The 23,740-nt window shown below is 43.3% G+C and overlaps 2 protein-coding genes across 3 annotated transcripts; both read right to left on the bottom strand.

Annotated features, from left to right (window-relative positions):
* Positions 1-248: 248 nt before the first annotated feature.
* LOC139336861 (aldehyde dehydrogenase, dimeric NADP-preferring-like) lies at positions 249-10,460 on the bottom strand. Its single transcript, XM_070971147.1, has 10 exons — positions 10,321-10,460; positions 9,372-9,559; positions 9,007-9,238; positions 6,620-6,705; positions 6,168-6,376; positions 5,325-5,442; positions 5,092-5,233; positions 4,834-5,000; positions 4,648-4,747; positions 249-949 (listed from the first exon to the last, which is right to left on the bottom strand). Exons 2-10 carry the CDS (start codon positions 9,525-9,527, stop codon positions 636-638), a joined length of 1,524 nt encoding a protein of 507 aa, XP_070827248.1. The 5' UTR covers positions 9,528-9,559; positions 10,321-10,460; the 3' UTR covers positions 249-635.
* Positions 10,461-10,843: 383 nt separating this feature from the next.
* LOC139336761 (aldehyde dehydrogenase family 3 member A2-like) lies at positions 10,844-20,266 on the bottom strand. Of its 2 annotated transcripts, none has more exons than XM_070970985.1 (11): positions 20,151-20,266; positions 19,296-19,457; positions 17,680-17,911; positions 16,042-16,127; positions 15,728-15,936; positions 15,376-15,493; positions 13,706-13,847; positions 13,003-13,169; positions 12,757-12,856; positions 12,427-12,665; positions 10,844-11,250 (listed from the first exon to the last, which is right to left on the bottom strand). In XM_070970985.1, exons 2-11 carry the CDS (start codon positions 19,455-19,457, stop codon positions 11,236-11,238), a joined length of 1,470 nt encoding a protein of 489 aa, XP_070827086.1. In that variant the 5' UTR covers positions 20,151-20,266; the 3' UTR covers positions 10,844-11,235. The 2 variants fall into 2 exon arrangements, with proteins under 2 accessions (XP_070827086.1, XP_070827085.1); XM_070970984.1 differs by having other exon boundaries at positions 19,296-19,492; positions 20,151-20,241.
* Positions 20,267-23,740: the final 3,474 nt, after the last annotated feature.

Genomic DNA, 23,740 nt, shown 5'->3' with positions numbered 1-23,740 from the left:
AGATATTTACCTGTTGTGGTCACTGTTGGAAAGACTCTGCTGGGTTTTGAAGACTTTTGTTATGTCAGCTGAAGTTATTTCTGTTACTTCTGTGACAAATAACTTTACTAGAGATATGTTGTTGATTCCAGAGTATTATGGGATAAATCTTACAATACCTCCTGCAGCATCAGTGGGTTAGGAAAAGGTCTCACACTGTCTGAGTCAGAACTAGAGACTTAGAAATGGTGCTAAATAAAAAGATGATTACATGTGTACAAATCTTTTATTCTGAAATCCATACATGTTCAATCTGTGGAATCATGTGAGCAGACTGGGTTTCTCAGTTCATCATCAAATTTGTATTTATACTGATATTTGTTCAAAAGGTGAATGTTAACCTCCAATAATGAGGGATGCAGGACAGCACCACGGTGTGTCTTTGGTCAGTATCTAACTCTGTCTCATAGTTGAGGGACATCTGATATAAAATATATACACAACAAATAAAAGTTAGATCAAAGGGTTATGCTGCTTCTCATCTTTAAAATATCTGAGTACAAAACAGGATTCAAAGTGTGTTCTGATGTGTTCAGTCGTTACAGCAGGAACTTTTTCTCATTTGGATAGATTTTACAAAGAGAACTGAAGTGTCTCTAGTTATAAAAGCCTCTCCAGTACCAGCAGGTGCAGTTGAGGCCTGAAGCTATGAGCAGGATGACCAGCAGCGTGACGAACAGACCTAAGCCAATGATGGTGGCAGCGATGGCCCAGGCCAGCGTCCTCTTGGACATGTCGATCAGGGGTGTCCTGAGGGCCATCCGTGCCCTGCGTGCCCGCTGGCGGTTCTGAGGAGGGTACCGGGCCAGGTTGACCCGCTCCATGCCCAGGGAGCGGACCAGGCACGCCTTCTGGTGGCTCAGCTGGTCAAATGTGTGTTTACCGTGGTACCGGCCCATACCACTCTGACCTGGAGGGGTCACAAACAAGTCTGCAGTCACGTCTTTGGACATTAAAAACTGAAATTTAAAGTTCAACTACATGAGGTAACTATGAAAACTATCTGATATTCAGTATTCTTAAGTCCTACAGAGGTGAATGCCAGTGCACTTCACACAGTACCATAGCCCTATCAGTGTGAGATGCTGCATACCAAAATGTTGGACTCTAACAGGGTTACAACTAATTGTTAGTATTGCTTAATCTGTCAATACCTTTTTTTAAAGCTAGAACGAGTGAATATCAGCATTTTTTGCTTGATAAATGACTTAAATGATGAAGTGGTTAACAGAGGGGCTGTTAATTAATTTCAGTTCTGTGGAATTGAAAATGTATTTTAAAAAGAATTGGACTCTTTCTTTAACATCACCTTGTTTTCATTATCAGAATCAGAATCAGATTCAGAATCAGAATCAGAATCAGAATCAGAATCAGAATCAGAAAAGCTTTATTGCCAGGTACGATTTTACACATACGAGGAATTTGCTTTGGTGAGGTTGGTGCATGACACATCTATTAAAAAGAAGCTATCAAAAAAGTAAAAAAATATAACAATAAGTAAAAAATATAACAATATAAATATATATACAAGTCTGTTTTGGGGTTTTTTTTGTTATTTTTTGTTTTTTTACAGAAGCACAGTCTGTTTTTTCAAAAGGAAGTCCAAGCAGAGCGTTAATGTAACGCATAGGGTTATGGCAATGTCGATGAGACAAGTAGAGGCAGAGGTGGAGTGTGAAGAGTGTCGGGGGGGTTCCGGGCCTTGTTAATAAGGCTGACAGCAGACGGGAAAAAACTGTTCTTGTGGCGTGAGGTTTTGGTCCTAATGGACCGCAGCCTCCTGCCAGAGGGGAGTGTCTCAAAGAGTCTGTGTCCGGGGTGGGAGGGATCAGCCACAATCTTTCCTGCACGCCTCAGGGTCCTGGAGGCGTACAGGTCCTGGAGAGACGGGAGATTGCAGCCGATCAAATGACACGCTGCAGTCTGCCCTTGTCCTTGGCGGTGGCAGCAGCATACCAGATGGTGATGGAGGAGCTGAGGATGGACTCAGTGATGGCTGTGTAGAAGTGCACCATCATTGTCTTTGGCAGATTGAATTTCTTCAGCTGCCGTAGGAAGTACATCCTCTGCTGTGCTTTCTTCATGAGTGAGCTGATGTTCGGCTCCCACTTGAGGTCCTGGGAGATGATAGTTTCCAGGAAGCGGAAAGACTCCACAGTGTCAGTAGTGGAGTCACAGAGGGTGATGGGGGCAGCTGAGGCTGAGTTCTTCCTGTAGTCCACTACCATCTCCACTGTCTTTAGAGCGTTGAGCACTAGGTTGTTCTGGTTGCACCAGGTCACCAGATGGTCAACCTCCCACCTGTAGGCGGACTCGTCGCCATCAGAGATGAGTCCGCAGCTTGACAGACTGGTGACTGGAGGTGCAGCTGTTCGTGTACAGGGAGAAGAGCAGAGGAGAAAGAACGCAGCCATGAGGAGATCCAGTGCTGGTGGACTTTGCATCAGAGACGTGTTTCCCCAGCTTCACACACTGTTTCCTGTCAGACAGGAAGTCTGTAATCCACCTGCAGGTGGAGTCAGGCACGCTCAGCTGGGAGAGCTTCTCCTGCAGCAGGGTTGGGATGATGGTGTTAAAGAGCTGAATTACACAGACAGGATCCTGGCGTAGGTTCCTGCGGAGTCCAGGTGCTGGAGGATGAAGTGGAGGGCCAAGTTGACCGCGTCGTCTACAGACCTGTTGGCTCTGTAGGCAAACTGCAGGGGGTCCAGGAGAGGGTCTGTGATGTCTTTGAGGTGTGAGAACACAAGGCACTCAAAGGACTTCATGACCACAGAGGTCAGGGCAACGGGTCTGAAGTCGTCAAGTCCTGGGGACCTTAACTTCTTGGGAACAGGAAGATGGTTGAAGACTTGAAGCAGGCTGGCACGTGACATGCCTCCAGTGAGGTGTCTGTGAACACTGGAGACAGCTGATCAGCACAGTGCGTCAAGGCGGATGGGGAGACAGAATCCAGTCCAGCTGCTTTCCGGGGGTTCTGTCTCCTGAAGAGTCTGTTGACGTCCCTCTCATGAATGAAAAGAGTCGTCGCTGAGGTGGGGGGGGGGGGTCCTTTAAGGTGGGCATTGGTGGAGGTGACTGGAGCTGGAGCTGTTGGGAGGTGTCGTGGGGGATGGTTGCTGGACTGTCCCTTTGTCTTTCAAAGCGGCAGTAGAACTCGTTCAGGTCGTTGGCTAGGTGTCGGTCGTTGATGGACTGGGGGGCTTTAGACTTGTAGTTGGTGATCTGCCTGAGCCCTTTCCAGACAGACGCAGAGTCATTAGCTGTGGTGTTGGAGCTTCTCAGAGTGCAGTCGTTTAGCCTCTTTCACTGCCTTGTTAAACTTGTACTTTGCCTTTTTGAATCTGTCCTTGTCCCCACTCCTGAAGGCCTCTTCCTTTGCCAACCATAGCTGTCTGAGTTTGGCTGTGAACCAGGGTTAGTCATTGTTGTAACTCACCCTGGTGCGTGACAGAACACAGCAGTCTTCACAGAAGCTGATGTAGGACATCACAGCCTCTATGTACTCATCCAGACTGTTGGTAGCAGTCCTGAACACATCGAAACACGCCTGGAGATCCTCCACAGCCTTGCTGGTCCACTTCCTTGATGTCCTCACTTTTTGCAGAGCTTTAGTTTCTGCCTGTAGCGTGATAAGCATCCCTGACTGTGGTGTAACAGTGATCCAGAATATTCTCCTTTCTGGTCGGGCATTTAATAAACTGTTTGTATTTAGGGAGTTTGTCGGTGAGGTTACCTTTGTTAAAGTCGCCAAGGTCAATAACTTAAGAGTCCAGGTTGGTCCGCTCCACACACATTATCTGGTTGACGAGTATGTGCTGTGCATCCTGCACATTGGCCTGCGGCGGGATGTAAACACCGACCAGAATGATTGAAGCAAGCTCACGGGGTGAATAAAAAGGCTTACAGTTTATGATGAAAGATTCCAGGTCAGGAGAACAGTGCTGCTGGATCACTGTCACATCATTGCACCAACCACTGTTGATGTAGAAACAGATTCCTCCACCTTTAGTTTTGCCGGAATGTCCCGTGTCCGCGTGGTGGACTTGGAAGCCAGCCAGCTGCAGTGCAGAGTCCGGTATTAATCCACAGAGCCACGTCTCGATGAAGCACAGAATCGCAGATGAAGAAAAGTCCCTGTTTCTACCCAACAGCAGTTGCAGTTCCTCCAGTTTGTTGGGCAGTGAACGCACGTTAGAGAGAAATATTCCCGCTAACACTATGCGTAGTCCGCACTGGCACCGGCCCGTTTTCCTCTCCTCTGGCGTTTCACTGCGTGAGCAAAGCTGGACGCACCTTTGACAAGGACGTCCAGAATTTCCACTGTTGGTAGCAAAAAATTAGGAAATAAATCCTCTGGTGTTGCTCCCCTGATGTTCATGAGCTCATCTCTGGTGAAAGAGCTCCAGGTACCATTGCAAAAACCAGATTTAACACACAAAACAAAACAACGCGCACCAACACACCAAGGCAGCCATCCGCGGCGCCACCTTGATTGTACCTGGGTTGCACCTCATTGGCCTAATCAGAAGTACTACAGGCCAAATGTTTGCCCCTTATGATGAAGTCTACGTAAACACACAAAGAATAATGCACTTTGAGTCTTACCAACACCACCAAACGGGAGAGAGCAGAGTGTGTAGTGCATCATAACGTCATTGACCGTCACTCCTCCACTTGTGGTCTCTTCAATCATCCTTTGGACTGCCTTTAAGACAGCAGAAGAAGAAGGATGAAGAGGAGATTTGAACATTTAAGCATGTTTAAAATGTTGCTTCTGTTGTTTTCTCTCACCTTCTTATCAGAGCAGAAGATGTAGAGGGCCAGAGGTTTCTCTCGCTCATTGATGAAGCGGATGGCATCATCCATGTCACTGACAGTCATTATGGGCAGCAGGGGCCCGAAGATCTCCTCTTGCATCAGCCTGGAGTGAGGAGGCACGTCCTTCAGCACTGTTGGTGCTGCATGTGCAAACGTCAGTGTTCATTGAACAGAGATGTAGATTTCAACACAATACTCTGACTTACTCACTCCCTCACTGTATCTCCCTACCAATGTAGCGCTGTGTGGCATCACTCTGTCCTCCCACCACAGGAGTGTATCCCTCCATCAGCCCCATGATTCTGTCGAAATGACGCCGGTTGATGATTCGGCCGAAGTCTGGTGAGCACTTGGGATCGGCGCCATAAAATTCCTGGGAAGGGTAAAACGGTCTTGATGACACTCCAGACTGCAGTTTCATGCACATTAAGATTATTAGCTCAAGCAGGTGAATAGGGTGGTACCAGTAGAGTCTGTCGGATGCACTCCACAACTCGGCCCTGGATGCAGGGTTCACACAGGATAAAGTCCGGGGCGATGCACGTCTGGCCGCAGTTCATAAACTTTCCCCATGTAATTCGGCTGCACATAGACCAAGTATTTCAGTGTTTAAAGGCTTGGAGGAAGTCAAATTCAGGTTTATGCATATGCAGCTGTTCAAAAAGAATAAACCGATGTACTTAACATGATGTAAAGTGAAGTACAGACCATTGTGCTTAATTGACTACAATATGCCAAAAGCACCAGCATGGTCCTTTAAGTGCTGAGAACTACTGTTACCACAATCATCTACGTCTCCACAATAGATCAGTCATTTCTGCATTAAGTAATAACACTTGATCAGGAGCACTGCAGTTCCGTGATAATACTAGAATAGAATTTCTTATTTCTTGGGCGTCGCTGCATGCTAGTGGAAGTAATCAATCCTGCAGTGTGCTTGTGTAGCTCAGCTACATGGCGGAGGGGGCAGCCTTTGTATCATGGAAGCATTTGAATAATTTTGAATTTGTGGGTGAAAGGGACAGGAGCATCACATTGAAATGCAAACTGTGGCTGAGTGATAAGGGTCTATCGGCTGTGAAGAGTTCTGATTCAAGTTTGAGGAGGCACCTGCAAGTGAAGCACAGCTCCACCACACTCAGGTACCCTCAGTTTATTTACTGTCATGTCCTTCAACATTTTCATTGCAGTTGAAAAAAAAAACAAGAAGAACAAGTGATGTCATGTTGCCATTGGAGCCCTGTACAATTCATTCAGCTCTGTGTATGGCTGCCAGTGTTACAGGCTGAGGATGAGCGGTGTGTTACCGGCAGGCGACCCTGATGTCACAGTTCTTGTCGATGTAGCAGGGACTCTTCCCGCCCAGCTCCAGGGTCACTGGGGTGAGGTGGCGAGCTGCAGCCTCCATCACCAGTTTACCCACTGTGCTGCTGCCTGTGTAGAAGACGTGGTCAAACTTGAGCCTCAGCAGCTCCTGGGTCTCTGACACTCCACCTGTCACCACTGGGTACAGATCCTGAAAATAAACAGCGAGGATCCACTTAAAAAAAACTCTACACAGAGTAACTAACATGTTGACATGTTCATGACACATTCAAGATGATGTTAGCACTTAGGAAGACTGAGTCAGTGCTGATGGAGGGAGTCCCTTCATACAGAGGCCTCTTGGCTTTGGTGTCATACATGTCTGTGATGTACTGTGCTGCGTTGGCACAAGGCTGAACATTATTCCATCAACAATAGCAGCTGGTGTTCAGACCTTGTCCAGATAGCGAGGCAGCAGAGCCCGGAGGAGGAGGGCTGAATACTCGCTGAGCTCCGACGGCTTCACCACAGCTGCGTTGCCTGCAGGGAGAGAACGCAGGTTTCTATGAATGGAATGAGGTCACTGAGTGACGGAGAGCGGACAAGTAGGAGGCTGAGAATGCAGGACTGAGGATGCTGTCCAACTGAAGTTCACTCCGGGATATTTCTCTCCCCATTTCATCAAAATCTAAGTTTGATGGACATACATATTTACAGCAATTAAATACTATTTATTAGAGGGACATGACATCTCAATATCTGATCATTGGCCCTTGATTATCTGACTAAAAATCTTAAGTTCACTCAATCAAACCCCTTAATCAACAACACAAGACAAAATATATTAAATAAAAGCAAGCTATTGAATCAATTTTCCTTGTTTTACTCCATAAAGCTTAATAATGTAAAAAAGAAACAAATTAACCACAGTTTATTCCATTCTTATGAGAAAGTGCATCTTTTGGAAACCAATAATCTGTTCACAGACCAACCAGTTAACGCTTTTAAAAGAATTTGTCATGAAATTCTGCAGTTTGAGAGCAGGAACATATATGGAACACATAACTACTTCTAGAAGCTTTAAGATGCATAAATTGCTTTCTTTTGATCAACTGGGCAGTGGGACAGGTCGCTAGCACGACAGTGACATCGTATTAACTTCTGAACGACTTCGTACTAACTTATAAACAGTTGCTTCTTTCCACATCCAGCAGACACAGAGCAGCTCTATCATTCATCAGGAGTCATGTTTGTGTCACCTGATCAGTAAAACTCCAATATTCTCTCTCTTTTAGTCTGTTTTGGTCTCAACCAAGTCGTTAAATGATCCGCTGTGCTCGCCAGCGAGTCTCTAACTGTGTCTGCTGTTGGGAGCTGAGCAGGGAGTGAATGGTGGGTTTACCAGAGCATTTCTGCTCTGATGAGAGGCAGAGCCAAAACAGTAAGGTTGTAGACCCTAAAATAAAAACAACGAGCTGAGAAGATGTTAAAATGCTTCATAGAGCTGAGGGGAACTGAAGAGCTGGTGATCATTTTCCATGGCTTTGTGACACCTTATAGTCATTCATCTTACAGTTGAATTTTACAAACCTTTTCCCACATCAACATAGTTTATCCATATTTTCTGCCTGCTCCTTCCAATACTTTATTGAAGCTCCAAGATGCTACATGGAGTGAAATATTCAAGCCAAGTTGTTATTATTTGTGCCCCATTTCATCATAAAAAAAGGGGAAAAAAAACTCTGGGATCTCCACTAGAATTGAAACAGAATTTAAAGGGACCACCCACACAGGTGTTTTCACTCACCTGTCTGAGAACTCTTGCCAGGAATGTGTACAGACTGTGATTGGATCATTTCTCTGTCACTCTCCTGTTAGGGACTGTGGGAAAATTACTGAGGTGGGGATGGGGCTTACAGACCCTCGACAACATCATTAATATTTTATTGGTAGATGCTATGAGCACCCAGGTGTCAATTACCAATAATGCTATTTGCACCCAGACCATGACGGTCTCCTAAACCTAAGCAAGCGGCTTTGTTATCTAAATCTAAACATGCAGAAACTGAAAACTGAAAATAAGAAGTCCATCCATCCATATGCACAGGAAGAACACGCAAACTTCACACAGAAAGGCCCTGCCCGATCCGGGATTGGACCAGCGACCTTCTTACTGTGAGGCATGCGCACTACCTGCTGCGTCAACGTGCCGCCCAAAATATGAAGTCTTAAAAAAAAAAAGTCAACACTGACTTTTGGTTCCTTGAAGAATTTAAGATGGTCTAACTTAAACCTTAATATATAATATATATGCACAAATAGTGGTGGAAATGATCAATTTCTTAATCAATGGAAAACATACTGTAGACCAAATTTATATGATACATTTCACCTTTTTTTTTCTTTCTGTTGGTATGCAGAAGACAATGATGAAGCGAACGACCTTTGATTCCTTTTTCCCCCTGTATTGAATTATTCATGTAAGGAATGCTGTCATATAAAGTGGGGTTATAAAAATTTTTTGTTTACAATCTCTTCTTATTACACAAGTTACTATGACAGTTACATCTTTATGATGTATTTCAGGGCATGGACTTCGGCATAATCACAGTATAGCTCCACCCATCATCAGCCGGAGCAGAGATCTAATCAGCAATTTATTGGTGGATGTAAATGACCATAAAAATCTATTTCTGTCAGTTAGATGCTTATTTCAGAATGGCAGCATGGCCAGAAAAGATGGTGAATGCAGGAGAATTCTGCACACTGGCAATGGGGGGGTTACTTAAATGTAAGTCTGCTATGAGAAGGTATTGGGGGACTGAGACAGAGGTTCCCTACCAGCAGCGATGGCTCCAACCAGCGGCTGGAGGGTGAGGGCCCAGGGGTAGTTCCAGGCCCCGATGATGAGCACCACTCCCAGAGGCTCCGGCTTGATATAAGCCTCATCTGATATGGTGAGGAGGTTCTTCTCCACCGGCCGTGGAGCCGCCCACTCTGCCAACTTCTCTATAGCCAGCTTGATCTCGTTCTCGATGCCAATCAGCTCCAGGAGTGGTGTGTCGTACTGGCTCTGTAGGAAACCCAGCACACTCAACACATCACACACACACACACACACACACACACACACACACACACACACACACACACACACACACAGACAGTACATGTGACCTGCAGCAGGGTGCTGCGTCTCCACTCACCCTGCTGATGTCCTGTTTGAGAGCAGTGCAAATCTCTGTTTCCTTCTCGGTGATCATCCTCTGCAGGGCGTGAAGTTGCTGCAGTCTGAACTCCACAGGCCGAGTGCGGCCGCTCAGGAAGGCCTCCCTGGCCCGCTGCTGCGCCTGTCTCTCCATGGACAGCTTGAAGACAGCAAGGGTCTCTGGAACTGTGGACACCCACACATATAAGGCAGCAGCCTTGTCTGTTCTGAACTCAAGTGGCACAGCATGGACAGTTACACAACAAACCAGCCTTTGAGACTTTACAGCCAGGTCATATTTTTGCCATGAAACAACAGACAATATAATGTTATTTCTTATTCAGGCCACATTTTTCTCTCCTTAGTCCAATCACATGAATTTAAAAACACTAAAACGTCCGCTCACCTGTCTTTTTTGATTGGATGCAAATATGGATGTAAAAAAATCTATTATCTTATCTCATTATATAATATTAACTGACAGTGTTCCATGATCCTTCACAAAATGCTCAAATCCATATTCGTGACACTTTTTGATTTTTAAATGAATTCTTTCTTAAGTAGGAGCTATTATACATCAGCTATGACCGTGTTATTTTCTGATCTAGAAGTCTCCTGTGTTTCTGCAGCTTAATGATTAACGTTAGAGCGAAACATCTGATGTTATTTACAGCAGAACTTTAAAATCCTGCTTCTGTCCGTGTTGACAGGCACGATCACAGCGAGCCTTCACTGTTTCAACATTTGTTCGTTCATACAAACGTCTGAGCAGCCGTGACAAAGTGGACTTCACACATTAATAAATGTCTTTCTTCTTTTTCTTCCCAGCGTGTTACTTTTTGTTTCTAAAGTGCATCAACGATCGAGGCTTCATCCAATGTCATTTGATCGCACCAGTTTCATCGTTTGATTGGAAAAACCTAAAAAAGGAGAAACTGTAGACTTACCTGGGTTCAGGTCAAACGACGCATCCAGTGAATTCAATAAAAAAATATATCAGTTCAATGATTTGTCACTGATCTGATCTGAAAGCGGTTCAGATGTCCGACACGCTGCAGCCACACTGACTGACTGAGTCTCATTGTGCACTGTTCAAAAGTCAGGCTGCTCCAGGATCAGCTTACCGGGCAGCGTGCTCACCGTAACCACCAGCTGCAGTCACGCCGCCTCAGACATTGAGACCCTTGATATCATCAGACCCCCCCCCCCCCCCCCCCCCCCCCACACACACACACACACATTCAGAGTACCATGAATTTAATGAAATAATAATGAATTAATTGTCCCTGAGCCTGTGGCTCACGTGCTTGTGTGTCTTTTTTACAGCCTTGAGTTGAGCTAATTTTTTACTCAGTCATTCTGGAGGTCAATGTATCTTAATAACAGTATATCAGTCATAGCAGCTGTGTCATAAATTCCAATTCCTTCACATAGTGAAAAATAATTAACAAAACGTCAACAACACGACACTGAATTATACTCATGATGTTTAATTGCGGAAAGTGTGGACCACAAAACTGGCACCATTCAATGCAGACATGATGTTCAAGGTAACGTGTGTGCACACTGATTTTCACTGTGTAGTAAAATTAATCAGTACTTCACTGCAATGACAGACTGAAAACATCTACATAAAATCTTCATTTACCAGGTTAAATTCAAATATTACAGATCATGTCTCTCTAAAATTGATGAAAAACAATAAAAACTACAAGGAAATGCACAAACCACTATTTTTAAAGGACATAAATAAGAGAAATGATATGGACAGTAAGTGACATGAGTGCTGTTTACTCTAGGACAAGAGTCCACCTGAAGCTGTACAGGGTTTAACTCAGGCCAGCGGTCTGTGCTCCTCAGGCTCACCGCAGGAATCTCTGCAAGAAACACGACACACACTCAGTCTAAAGAGACACATCCAAACTGATTCAAAAACAGACACAACACATAGTTTAACTGTTCACAGAAGCACAACAAGTGTGGATGTCAACAAAGGTGGTGGGGTGGACCGAAACAAAAGGGGCCATTTAGTAGAAGAGAGTGAAGCATGCTGGGTAATTAAAGTGAGGGTAGATGAGGGGCCATTGTGTGGTTAGATTTCCTGGACAACACCACACATTGTCTGCTGAAGACAAAGCCATTGTTATATGGGGCTGCAGGCCTGTAGGAGCGTGGGCATGTTTGGGAGTTCTCATATCTGGTTATGTTGGGAAACTGCATTTGTCATTATTTAAAAGGCTCTAAACAGTCGTCACACAAATACCCCACTGTTAAAAACACACATCTCTCTTCTTAAGCTACTCGTTTTTTTCTGGTTTTATATAAAGTAGAACTGCTGGATCAAATAAAACGCTTCCTGCTATTACAGTGAATATGGTGCCTTCAGTCATTCTCTTGACATACCGAGTAATACTGAACTGACAATTCAGTTAATACTTGATGAGACAATAAGACAACATAGTGTGTCAATTAGAAGCAGCAGTTAGAGGTGAAGAACATCTTGTTCTGAAAGACATCAGTGACATCTAATGGTTGTCAGGCAGCATGTGGCTCACGTGCTGTTAAGGTGTCCAGGCAATTCAGAAATATAAAAAAAAATCTCTGGACAGGAATTACTTCTCTTTCTATGACAAAATAACATAAAATAGCAGATGAACACATATTTCCAGGTGGTGCCTAAACACAACATGCACGTAACAGTCACACTGATGTCACGTCAACATACATCATGGCAACTGTCAACTAAAGCACATGCAGAACGTCGGGCTTTCTGAGAGAAATGGACACAATTATTTTCTTGTTGCAGTAAAAGGAAAGCCAGTGTGCCTTGTATTGTGTATTGTGTGGGAATGAGCTCACAATGATGAAAAAGGCTAATCTCAAGCATCCTGACAGTTTGAGTCACGCTAACCTGACAGAGCTGCAAGGATAAATGCCCTGGGATAATGTTAACGCTCTTCAAAGGAAACTACAGAGCTGTAAAATACAGCATCAGTGGTATCAAAACCAATTATTCTGATTTGGACTGGACTGGTGTATTTCAGTCTCTTTACCTGCACCACAAATGCTGCCAAGCCAACCAACATGGTCAGCAATGCCATGCGCCGCAGCCTGCGAACATCGATCTGCTTGAGCAGAAAGAGTCGAGCCCAGCCCAGCTTCTTGGCGGTGTGAGGGGGGTAACGCATGCTGTTGACTCCCTCCATCTTCAGCTGCTTGATCAGACAGCTGCGCAGGTGGCTGAGCTGGTCAAAGCTGTGTCGGCCGTGGTAACAGCCCATACCACTGTTACCTGAGCAAGAGGTGGGAAGGTAAGTCAGCTTTAAATGTGTGTCAGCGTTATTCCTTCAAATAAATAGGATTGGCTTTACTTATACACTCACCAACTCCTCCAAAGGGCAGAGCGGTGACAGTAAAGTGTACCAGACAGTCATTAGCCAGCAGAGCTCCACTGGACGTCTCAGCTATCACTCTTTTGATCAGCTGTTTATTAGTCAGAAAGAGTCAGGGCAAGACAGTCAAACACAGCACTGTAGGTATAATCTCATCAACATCAATGCATTTTACAATCACAGCCATGAAAATATCTGTTTAACCTAAATAATGGGAAACAAGCACATCTTGTTTACCTTGTTGTCATGAGAGAAGACATATATGACCAGAGGTTTTTCTCTGTCATTAATAAACTGGATGGCCTCATCCACACCGCTCACTGTGATGATGGGCAGCAATGGCCCAAAGATCTCCTCCTTCATCACTTTGGATTCCCTCATCACATCCTTCAGCACAGTGGGGGCTGCAGGGAGACAGAAAGAAGAGGGTCCTTCTGAGAGTGTAGGTCAAGATGTACTGATACTGCTTCATATCCTCTAAGAATCCTGGCAAGGCATCAAATATTTGTCTATACCCTAACTATTAGGTAATTGCCACTTATTCTACATACACATGACAGGAGGTCTGGAGAGGTCTACACTCATCAATGTAGGCAATGACATTCAATTTTATAAGGATAACATGTTGAAAGGTTCTTTTCCTCTGACTTAAAAAGTAGATGAAATGCCAAACACTTCTGGAACTGGATTCAGCTTCTCTACCTTGCATGCAAACACCCACCACAATCCACAACATCCACAAAACGTAGTTTGAGGCGCTATGTCATGTGAGAATAACAACTTTTCAATGTTGGGAAGGGCTACCACCTTTGAAATATAAAGTCATCAGCTTGCCACAATCAACTCAGTTCACACAACTTCAGATTCTTGCCAGTAGAGCAGCCTGACAAATACAAAAAAAATGCTTTTTAGCGACCAGTTGCTCAAACACACAACGTACCTATGTAGCACTGGGATTCGTCACTGTCTCCACCAATAGCAACTGTGCTGCCCTCCATGAGAGACATGACCCTTTTAAAATGCCGCTGGTTAATAATGCGTCCGTAGTCCTCAAAGGTTTTTGGATTGTCTGTGTAAAACTCCTGCAATATGTGAAATAAAAGACAAATGAAGTTCAGATTGTTTGTAATCCCATAATTAAAGACAACCTGTGGATTATTAAAGGGAAAACTGAGACACTTCTCTCTCCTAACGCCGTTTTTGACTTCATGTTGTGGTCAGCAATAATTCCTATATATGTATGGTTGCTATTGTTCAAATATGAATAAAATTAATACTAATAATGAAGTTGACTTGACTTGACTTGCGAATCCCTTGGCCTTGCAGCGGAGGAGCTGGAGCGTAAGATACCAATGTGCTGATCAGCCACAGGAGCTCATTCAGCAGCAGACTGATCCACCCCACTGCACCACAGAGTGACAGAATTTATTTGATTTTATCTAATGTTAAAAATAAGTATCTACATTTGCTCCTTCTAACTCTTAAGTATATTACCTTTCTTGTTTTTCATTTTTATTCAGGGGCTTTTTGTAACAAAAGAATTTCCATTTCCATTTGATAACCATTGTTCAAACTACTACAACAGTTTGGGCCCTACATCGATACAACACTGAATGACTAACCTAGGAGAAGCTGACACTGTCATTTTACGTTAAAGATTAGGGTTGTACCTAGTGTTAGATATGTGTATGATATGTCTGAGACAGATGTCTGATAGCAAAGTGATATGGAATATGATGAGATAATGCTGAGTGAGGTGGGCCTTACTGCCATGTGAATAACTGAACTGAAATATCAATGCCTACTCTGTGTATGTATACATTTATATTTAAATGTCTATGTAAATGTTGCTGCCGTTACTTGTCGAAAAAAGAGAATTACAAACTACTGCAATAGTTTGAACAATGGTTAGGGGGTGGGACTTCTGTAAATGAGATGCAATGAGCAGCACTGTTACCTGGCTCCCCTGGTAGGTGAGAATCTTTCAGGTTGAATTTCTCAAAAAACTAGTTTGAGAAGTGCCTACATTCAAATGGCCACACCTTCTTCAAATATTTTCAGATCTCCATGTGTTAGACATCGTTGGAAAGCTTAGAAACTAAACTTTCAGAATCCGCAAATAACTCAAAATGCCCCCCGGGAGACTTGTTGCTGGTTTTCTCGTGGCTGGTCACATACTTGTCTTGTTTCTATCACGAAAGCAGTAATATTGTGCTCTTGATTGTTTACCACTGCAGAAAAAGTCGTGGGGTAGATAACTATAGTAACGTTACCTGCATACAGCTGCTGTTCTAAAACATGTTCGTGTCATGGGGCCCCAATGCCACGACATGATGAAGAGATACACATTATGGTCACAAAGCAGCTTTTTGTCCTGGGAAGCCTCGTGTCAGAGGGATATTTGTAACTGTACTGTGAGACTGTCTCAATTTTTCAGCACATGGGTATACAACAGTTGATCCAGATAGCCAGGTTCAAAATTCTCATGTTTTACATTCTCTAATCAAGACTATCCCTTTCTCATTTTACCTTTGACCTCCTGAAATCCCTTCAGATCTATCCAAGCCATCTTAAAGATAACCTGCTTTAAAATCTTCATTTTAGACCAACCTTAATGCACTTGTTGATCTCTTCTACGACTTGGCTCTGGATGGCGGGTTCACACAGGATATAGTCAGGAGCGATGCATGTCTGGCCACAGTTGACAAACTTTCCCCATGTAATGCGACTGTATTGAGAGAAAATAATAATGCAAAGGTCTCAAACCTTAATGATGCACTTCTATGTTGTCTCAGCACCCCAAATACCCCTTCTTTCCAGCACACTGTTGATGTTTGTTTGAAATGTTTGAAACTGAACCTGGAACTGGGTTGGTTTGGAGAATAACTGCTGTCTGATGGTTAATTAATGGAGTTCAATTAATGGCAGCAGTTTTGTGTTGCATTTTACAGTTCAGACTGACCGACACGCTACGGTGATGTCACAGTTCTTGTCGATGTAGCAGGGGCTCTTCCCGCCCAGCTCCAGGGTCACTGGGGTGAGGTGGCGAGCTGCAGCCTCCATCACCAGTTTACCCACTGTGCTGCTGCCTGTGTAGAAGATGTGATCAAATCTTTGCTTCAGCAGCTCCTGGGTCTCTGACACGCCACCCGTCACCACTGGGTACAGATCCTTTGGAGAGTATATGACATCATTAAATCTCCCTCTATAGTCACATGAAATGTAGATAAAGGTAAGAAGAGTTACGTATCATACAGATCAAAGCAGGGGACTCACTCTGTCTAGATACTGAGGGAGAAGTTCCTCCATGACCTTGGCAGAGTGAGAGCTAACCTCAGATGGCTTTATCACTGCTGCATTTCCTGAAAGTTGAATGAGAGACACAACCCTTAATCCTTTCTTCACTTACCAAGTGAAGAAAAATAAACTTTTGCTTTTCTAAATATGTCAGATGTCAATCTGTGATGGCCACTCATTATTTTGTGATCTTAATGAGTGAATGCTTTAACGTTGTTTACGGTGTACCCTTTACCACCTAATGCCAGGATCAGACTACACAGTACTTCTGTCTTTGCTGATGGTCACTGTGTCCGATTTGATGATCACAGAGTCATTAACTCTTGCTGTGTCTTGGTCAGGTGACTGGCAAGACTACATGTATGACCCCGACCAATCCCAGCACATCTTGTGCACAAGTGCAGATGTCATTGGGGAGGCGGGTGAAACAACTGTCAATCCAACTGGAGATAATGTCATGACAGCACAGCAGCTCCTCGTCTGGCTGATGAAGGGCTTCCGCTATTTCTCGCCAACATTTGTGTTTTTTTGACTCGGTCACTGTGTTCCCTCGAGGACATGTCAAACAGGCAGGGGTACTGTTGCCACAGCTCAACGAACTTTTTCTGTCTTTTTTCTGGACAAGATTTGCTTTTACATTACTGGTGTTATATCTATCATGTTCCCCATCCTTAAGAACAACATACATGCAATTAAACAGCTCTCTGACACAGCTGATCAAAAGATGAACGTTATGAACAGCATGTGCTTCACAAAGGCAGCTTTTGTTATTGTACTGAATGCTTACCTTTAGTTTTCACTAAATTTGTCCTCTCCTTGTAGCTAGCTAACTCAACTGTGAAAACTGGGCTATGTCTGCCATTGCAGCAACACTACTCATTTAAGAGTCATGTGGTATTTCTCAATACCAAGTACAGCAAGTTCGTACTTACGAACTTGGCAGTTCGGACTTAGTAAGTTCGACCTGAGAGTACAGTCTCTCCAGGATGGGAGGACACAGGATGGTCATTCTGCAGTTGGGACGGCAGCGTACTTATGACGTTAGCAGGACAACACATCTCCGAAAACTTTGGAGCAAATTTTAAACTATGCGCTATCGTGATGAATCGACCACAGATGTTAAGTTTTAACATCCACTTTCTCGCATAAAATAATCTTAAAACCATATTCCGTACTACTACAACAGCTCAAACATCAGTATTTTGTAACTTGTAACTTTCAGTTGTGAGTCCTCTCCTCCGCCATTGTTGCAACGAAATGCATTCTGGGATACGCGGCTGCCTCAAGTCCACACAAGTCACCACCCAATGCAACCCCGATAAAATGGGAGGTGCAAGAACACATCTGGGTATTTGAGTGTACTTGTCGAGATGCGGACTTCTGAACTGGAACAGTACTTGGACTCAGAGTGATGACGTTTCTCAAGTACACAAGAACACAAGTACAGAGAAGAACACATATTGAGAAAGGCCTTACATGTCTTGTGGCTGCATTGCATTCTGGTCTATTGAGTCTTCTGGATGCAGCTTCTTTAGCGACGCTGCAGGCTATGCACCTTTAATAACACTTGTACACCTATCTACAAATACACATGGAGTGTGTGGGTATATTAGGTACCAGCAGCAATGGCTCCAACCAGCGGCTGGAGGGTGACAGCCCAGGGGTAGTTCCAGGCCCCGATGATGAGCACCACTCCCAGAGGCTCCGGCTGCACATAAACCTCATCTGATATGGTGAGGAGGTTCTTCTCCACCGGCCGTGGAGCCGCCCACTCTGCCAGCTTCTCTATAGCCAAGATGATCTCTCCCTCCAGTCCCAGTGTCTCAAAGAGCTCGGTCCCATGTTCACTCTGAAAGCAGGAGGAGGGACAATTCAGTGCTCATCGTCTGTTTGTTTGTTAGTTCATTTGATTTCGCCTCAAAGTCAAATCATCAACTGCAGTCTTTGGCCAGTAGTTAGATGATCTCTATAGCACAGAGTAAACAGTGTTGTAACACGTTGGATATAATTTAGTTCTACAGCTTTCATTTTCAGTATTCTCTATTTTTGCGATACCATCTAGATGGGCTAATTGTATTCTATCTCTCTCTCTCTCTCTCTCTCTCTCTCTCTCTCTCAATGTGTCCATATATTATATATATATTATTATCCACATATTATTTAATCTTTGTCAAATGTTCTTGACTTGAACGCATACAATTTAATTACCTTGAGACACATTAAAGTTATGTTTACGTAATGTTAGTGGTAGTTAACGTCAGTGTGTATTGATTTTGGAACGAGAGAATATCAGAACAATTCTACAAATGTTGAAGAGGAAGCAGGAACATAACAATAAGTTCAAAGATGAGTTCCATGTTCTGATTAATAACTTATGTTGCTGATTTCTGTGATGGTCATAACAGTTATTAGCAATATTTCAGATCCATACAGCTCTACACAAATTTGCATTTTAACTCTATATTGTCTGAACTCATTTTTAAGTGAGTTCCATATAGCTGAAAAGCACTGAGACACTATTTTTAACCAGTGTAGTCCAGCTCTACTATTGTGTTGTACAGAGCTGGAAATTGGCCCAATATATCAGTTGTGCTTGTTTGAAAGTGTGCATTATTCAATAAAGATCCAGTGTGAAGGATTTAGTGGCATCTAGCAGTGTGGTTGAAGATTATAACTAACTGAATATCCCTCGCCTCATCCTCCTCGTCCAAGCGCATAGGTCAACCTACAAACACCACAGGCCTTCTCTGGAGCCAGCGTTTGGTTTGTTCACTCTGCACTACTGCAGAGACATGGTGGTGCAACATGGTGACATAGATGCTCTATAACCCAGCAGACAAAAATGAGGCCAACAGAAGAGCCAAAAACTGCAGATCCGTGAACGGCCACTTGAGTCAAAAAGTGAGTCAATCCCCACACACCCCCATATGAAAAAGGCCCAACAGCAGAAATAAACATGTTTCCAGCATGATAAAAAAAAAACTAAACTGTTCAGTTCAACTACAAAAACTGCAGACAAGCAGAGTAGAACATGTATGATATAATAAATAATAATCATGAAATAAATACAATAAATGACATATATTCTGAAATATATTCCTGTCAAGTGACTTGTACAGTTCCCAGACTCCCCAGGGAATGGATCCAGTTTCCTAACACTTACGAAATCTCGACATTTCTGGACCTGGATTTCTAGGACCTACTGGACGCCTATAGTGGTTTGACGACCCTACCTTGCCCAGGTCTGCTTTGACAGCATCTGCGATGTCCCCCCTTCTCTCTGAGATGAAGCGCAGCAGGCTCTTCAGCTGGTGGATCCTGTACTCCAGAGGCTTGCTTTTCCCGGTCTGGAAGGACTTCCTGGCCCGTTGTACAGCCAGCTGCTCTCGAGACATCTTCAATAGACAGTATGAAGGTCAACTCTCACTTTCTGGTGGATTAAATGAAATCCTTAAGTTAAGTATAGTGAAGCTGCTTCCTGTCAGCAAACAGTGAACAGCCGAACGCTAATCAAACACTGACTGCCATGTTATCAGCTGACACACCGTTAGCTAACGATAGGCCAGTGTTATAACAACAAACAGAGGAGTGTGTTTTGGGAATGACAGTACCCACATACTGTTCTGATAAATTTCCCTTGCTGATAAGCAATAAAACCCTGAAATGAATCATTTTTCAGACCTTGTTTGGCGGAACTTTGAGTGAGCATCAATATGCTGTGCCTGCAGCGTTTGTAACGGTGTTATAGGTTATAGTTATTATGCATAACTCCATGCTGCTTTAATTGTTCTTTTAGCAAACACTGACTATGATGGAAACTATGACAATATCCATATGAGCACCTCACAGTAAGTTCATACTGTCGCTTGTTCATCCCAGAGTCAATATATTGCTAACGTTAACGTCATAGTCTTTGGAAGAACACTCCTCCTGCAATTCCAGTTTGGCTTAGCTTCGTTGCTAATAGCATTGCAAACTGTTGTTCAATGGCTAGCTACAGCAAATGCACGGACAAAAGCAAAAGCTACTAAAAGCTATGTACGAGATACGCGAGAATCAGCTACTGCAAGTTAAAGTTAATGTTTTACCTTTAAGGCGCACTCGTCTGCTCTTTCCAGTTTTATGTAAACGTTAGTAGCTAACTAGTTACAAAGTTATAACGCCCTATGGTTAGCTAACCGATGGACAAACGGCGTCAGCTATTGGACTGTGGGTTTGTCGGTCAGGGAAATAAAGCAATCAGCTACCAAACGCAACCAACTGAGCCCCTCCCTCCGTAGCAATGACAACAATAAGCATGGCCGTTAACGCAGCCGCAGGCTGCGTATTCACAGCTGGCGCAGAGTTGTGGATCGTGTTTGAACAGGACCGTAATCTTCGTCGCGTTTATATTTGCCAAATTGACCGATATGCCAGTTTTTTCGCCGAGGCTCTTCCTTGTGGATATGGAGACAATGCAGTGACTTTAAATTACTGCATTGAAAGTGGAACTTTGCACTGAAAACAAAAACTGAACTGAGAAAGGAAACACTGACATTGAAACAGTGTCGGAAGAAGTTACATGGGCATTTAAAGAAGTACTCGCTCTGATAAGTGTCAGCTGAACACAGACATTAAGAGCTTTTGGAAGATTATCTTCAGGTGTTTTCTTCATTCATTTTTTTCAGTGTCAGCGTTTCGTCTGGCAGAGCACTCTCAATATTTAATGAATGCCAGTCCAAAGAGATCTCCTTCAGAACACTGGAAAACACACAAACTGTGCTCAGAACAGCTGAGATCACATTTTACACATGGAATAAACAGAGGCCTTAGGTTTGTTGACTTACGATTATAGAATGTGGCTAGAATAATTAATAGGTGTATGATGTATGCCTTTTCGTAAAGTCTTCTGTCATAATAAGAGTCAAATATATATATACAGAAACAAGAACTTCACTTGTTTATGGAGCCTATAATTATAGAGGGTTTTTTTCTCTTCAACTCTTTTGATGTCAGTCAAGCTATAATTATCTATCTTATGAGTGAGAAGATATGTAAGGCTTCATATGAGTGTGTTCAAGGTGTCACAATAAAATGTGCACATCATTCAAAGTATTGTTTAAAGTAAGTCATATGTTCAGCTCAAACCTTGCATCCAAACTCTCAATGTGTGGTAAATCGACAGAACCAAGGTAAGAGGAAAAAAAACACAGCAAGACATCTTTTTTCTCTTTTTAATAACAAAGACTGTATTTGTGTTCCATAAAGAACAAAGAGAGACACTCCTTGGTGAGAGACACAAGTATAACTTTAACATTTCTCTTTGAAAAATCGGTGCTTGGAAAGTGTTGCATTTTCACGGTCGTGACTGACAGCGGGGTTCTTCAAAATGCATTCAGATCAAGCTGGAGAGGCGCAAAAGGGTACGGGTAACAGGGTACATACATTCAAGATTCTAGAGGTTCTATGGGGTAAAATGCAGACTTGGTACCCATGCTTTATCTAAAACAGTCCAACTTCAGTTACAGTCCAAATGGTACAGAGTAAAGATTCAGGTGGGTTTCCATCAGCTTTCATTTGCCCCTCTTCACACTGCGTGCAATAAAAGGCTTCATGTGGTTCAGAGTGCTCATGATGAGGATGACGGAAACTGAAACCCAGATATGTCTAGGAATAAGAACAGTACATCAGAGGAACAGGCCCAGAGAGTGCTGGGTGCCTGTGAATGCATTTATACACATTTTTACACAGAAAAAGAATTTATTCACACATGTACAGAGGAGTAGGCCCACGCCTGCTTTCACAAGAAGAAGGCACCTCCTTTTCCATCGGTAACTGTATACTACTGGCCTTAAAGCACACCTGGCAAGTACACGTGTGTATATATACACTCATATATACATACAGTACATACACTGTTGGGAGCACAGCAGACGACTTGAGGGGAGGCAGACTGAGTGGATGCTAGGCAGTGCAGATTGTGAGAAACTGAGTCATCATAAAATTTGGGAAAATGAGTATGAAATCTGAAGACATCACGCTCATTTCAGAAAATTTCATGAGACCCTCTGAACAAATATGTATCTTGATCTCAACAATGAACAGTCCTGGTAGAAAGAGTTCTCTGGAAAGTTCTGGAGCTGCCACAAGTTATAATTTCTTCTTTGGCACACCCCTATTGTGCCAAAGTAGGTTTCCTTATCAAACCCTTGGCAGACATGAATAAAATGTATCAAATTCATCTATGTACATATAAAGATTTGTGCTCTTTGACTGACAGGCAGGGTGTCTGATGGTGTCATCGACGCCCCAAAAACGCAAACTGTGATCTCTCTCTCACACGCACGCACGCACGCACGCACGCACGCACGCACGCACGCACGCACGCACGCACGCACGCACACACACACACACACACACACACACACACACACACACACACACACACACACACACACACACACACACACACACACACACACACACACACACACACACACACACACACACCTCCTCAAAAGAGGGGAAAGGAATCATCACATGCACCATATACATATACAAGTTTGCAAACATCAAGTTTTGTTAAAAAAAATTAGCTACAGATACTGACAGAACATAAAAAGCTGTAGTATTTTAGTAAAACGAAACTTATTATTAAGGTAATGTGTCAAGTAATATGACCATTCAGTTTCACAATTAACTCCATCAGGGTTGAAAGTGGACACCTGATTGGTTGTTCAGCACTGCAGTGAGGACAGAAGGGCCCGTCGCCACTGCAGAGGATCTCAAGTTCTGCTTCTCTTCTGAACATCTGAGCCTACACGCCTTATGACAATGTGAGCAGAGTGAGCCACTGTCACCCCACCTTAACCCCTCCTCAACATAATCAACAAGTCACCATGCCAGCTCTGTATTTTTATGTGATTTGTCAAGGTACTTTTATAAATTATGTTGGTTTGATGTTTGAGAACAACTGCATCTGTGAATTAAATCCACTAACAAGAGAAAAGTGGTTCTGTCTTTAATAGTGAGGGCCCTGCAAAATTGAGCTCGAGCCAATTTGTCTTGGCTGTCCTGAGTTTCCCTGGTTGCTCTGCCTTCTGAAGACTTGTTGATCATGCACACAGAGCAGTTGAGCTTTTAGGATGGTGGCAGGAGTGATTGGAAAACCCTTCCCCTGGCATCACATTTCTACCCTCAGAACTTGTACAGATAGACGTCTCTTCCTCTCAATCCACAGTAAAGTGCTTGAGCTAGCAACACAAGAACAATAAAAACAAAGCTATTACAAATCTACAGGTTCCTTTGCTCACACGGCTGTCTAGTTTTTGTAACAGGAGTTTGTGTTTTTATGTAAAAGTCTATAATGTTTGTGACTTGGATCTGTTACAGTGATCGGCCTTAAGCCTTTTGCTAATTTCTTCCATTTCCTTCCACTCCAATACTTGAGGTGTTCAAGATAGGCAGGAGACTCAAACATCCATGTTCTTCTGAACCAATAAATAAGAACAATAACAAATTAAACACAGAGTAAATAACCAGTTATCACATAGTAGTACGCAGAATTTTAAAAAGATGAACTGCTTCATGGGGAGCTCGAGTCTCTTGAAGTCCACAGTCTCATAGCCCTGTCCATCCTCTTTTTCTTCTGGTAAAAAAATGATATCCTTAAAGATGGACATTTTATATATATATATAT

The sequence above is a fragment of the Chaetodon trifascialis genome, chromosome 9, assembly GCF_039877785.1.
Source record: "Chaetodon trifascialis isolate fChaTrf1 chromosome 9, fChaTrf1.hap1, whole genome shotgun sequence".
Lineage (NCBI taxonomy): Eukaryota > Metazoa > Chordata > Actinopteri > Chaetodontiformes > Chaetodontidae > Chaetodon > Chaetodon trifascialis.
This window is presented reverse-complemented; position numbering and strand designations above follow the sequence as displayed.

What these genes read in the sequence shown, in the direction of transcription:
- LOC139336761 (XM_070970985.1), bottom strand. Translation starts at nt 19,457, where the DNA reads ATGTCTCGAGAGCAGCTGGCTGTACAACGGGCCAGGAAGTCCTTCCAG. An exon ending in GGTTGGAGCCATTGCTGCTG is followed by an intron (nt 16,128 to 17,679) that starts GTACCTAATATA and finishes TTCAACTTTCAG; the next exon opens with GAAATGCAGCAGTGATAAAG. An exon ending in TCTGCCCTTTGGAGGAGTTG is followed by an intron (nt 12,666 to 12,756) that starts GTGAGTGTATAA and finishes CCTCTTGCTCAG; the next exon opens with GTAACAGTGGTATGGGCTGT.
- LOC139336861 (XM_070971147.1), bottom strand. Translation starts at nt 9,527, where the DNA reads ATGGAGAGACAGGCGCAGCAGCGGGCCAGGGAGGCCTTCCTGAGCGGC. An exon ending in GGTTGGAGCCATCGCTGCTG is followed by an intron (nt 6,706 to 9,006) that starts GTAGGGAACCTC and finishes CTCTCCCTGCAG; the next exon opens with GCAACGCAGCTGTGGTGAAG. An exon ending in GACATCAGGGTCGCCTGCCG is followed by an intron (nt 5,443 to 6,167) that starts GTAACACACCGC and finishes GTCTATGTGCAG; the next exon opens with CCGAATTACATGGGGAAAGT.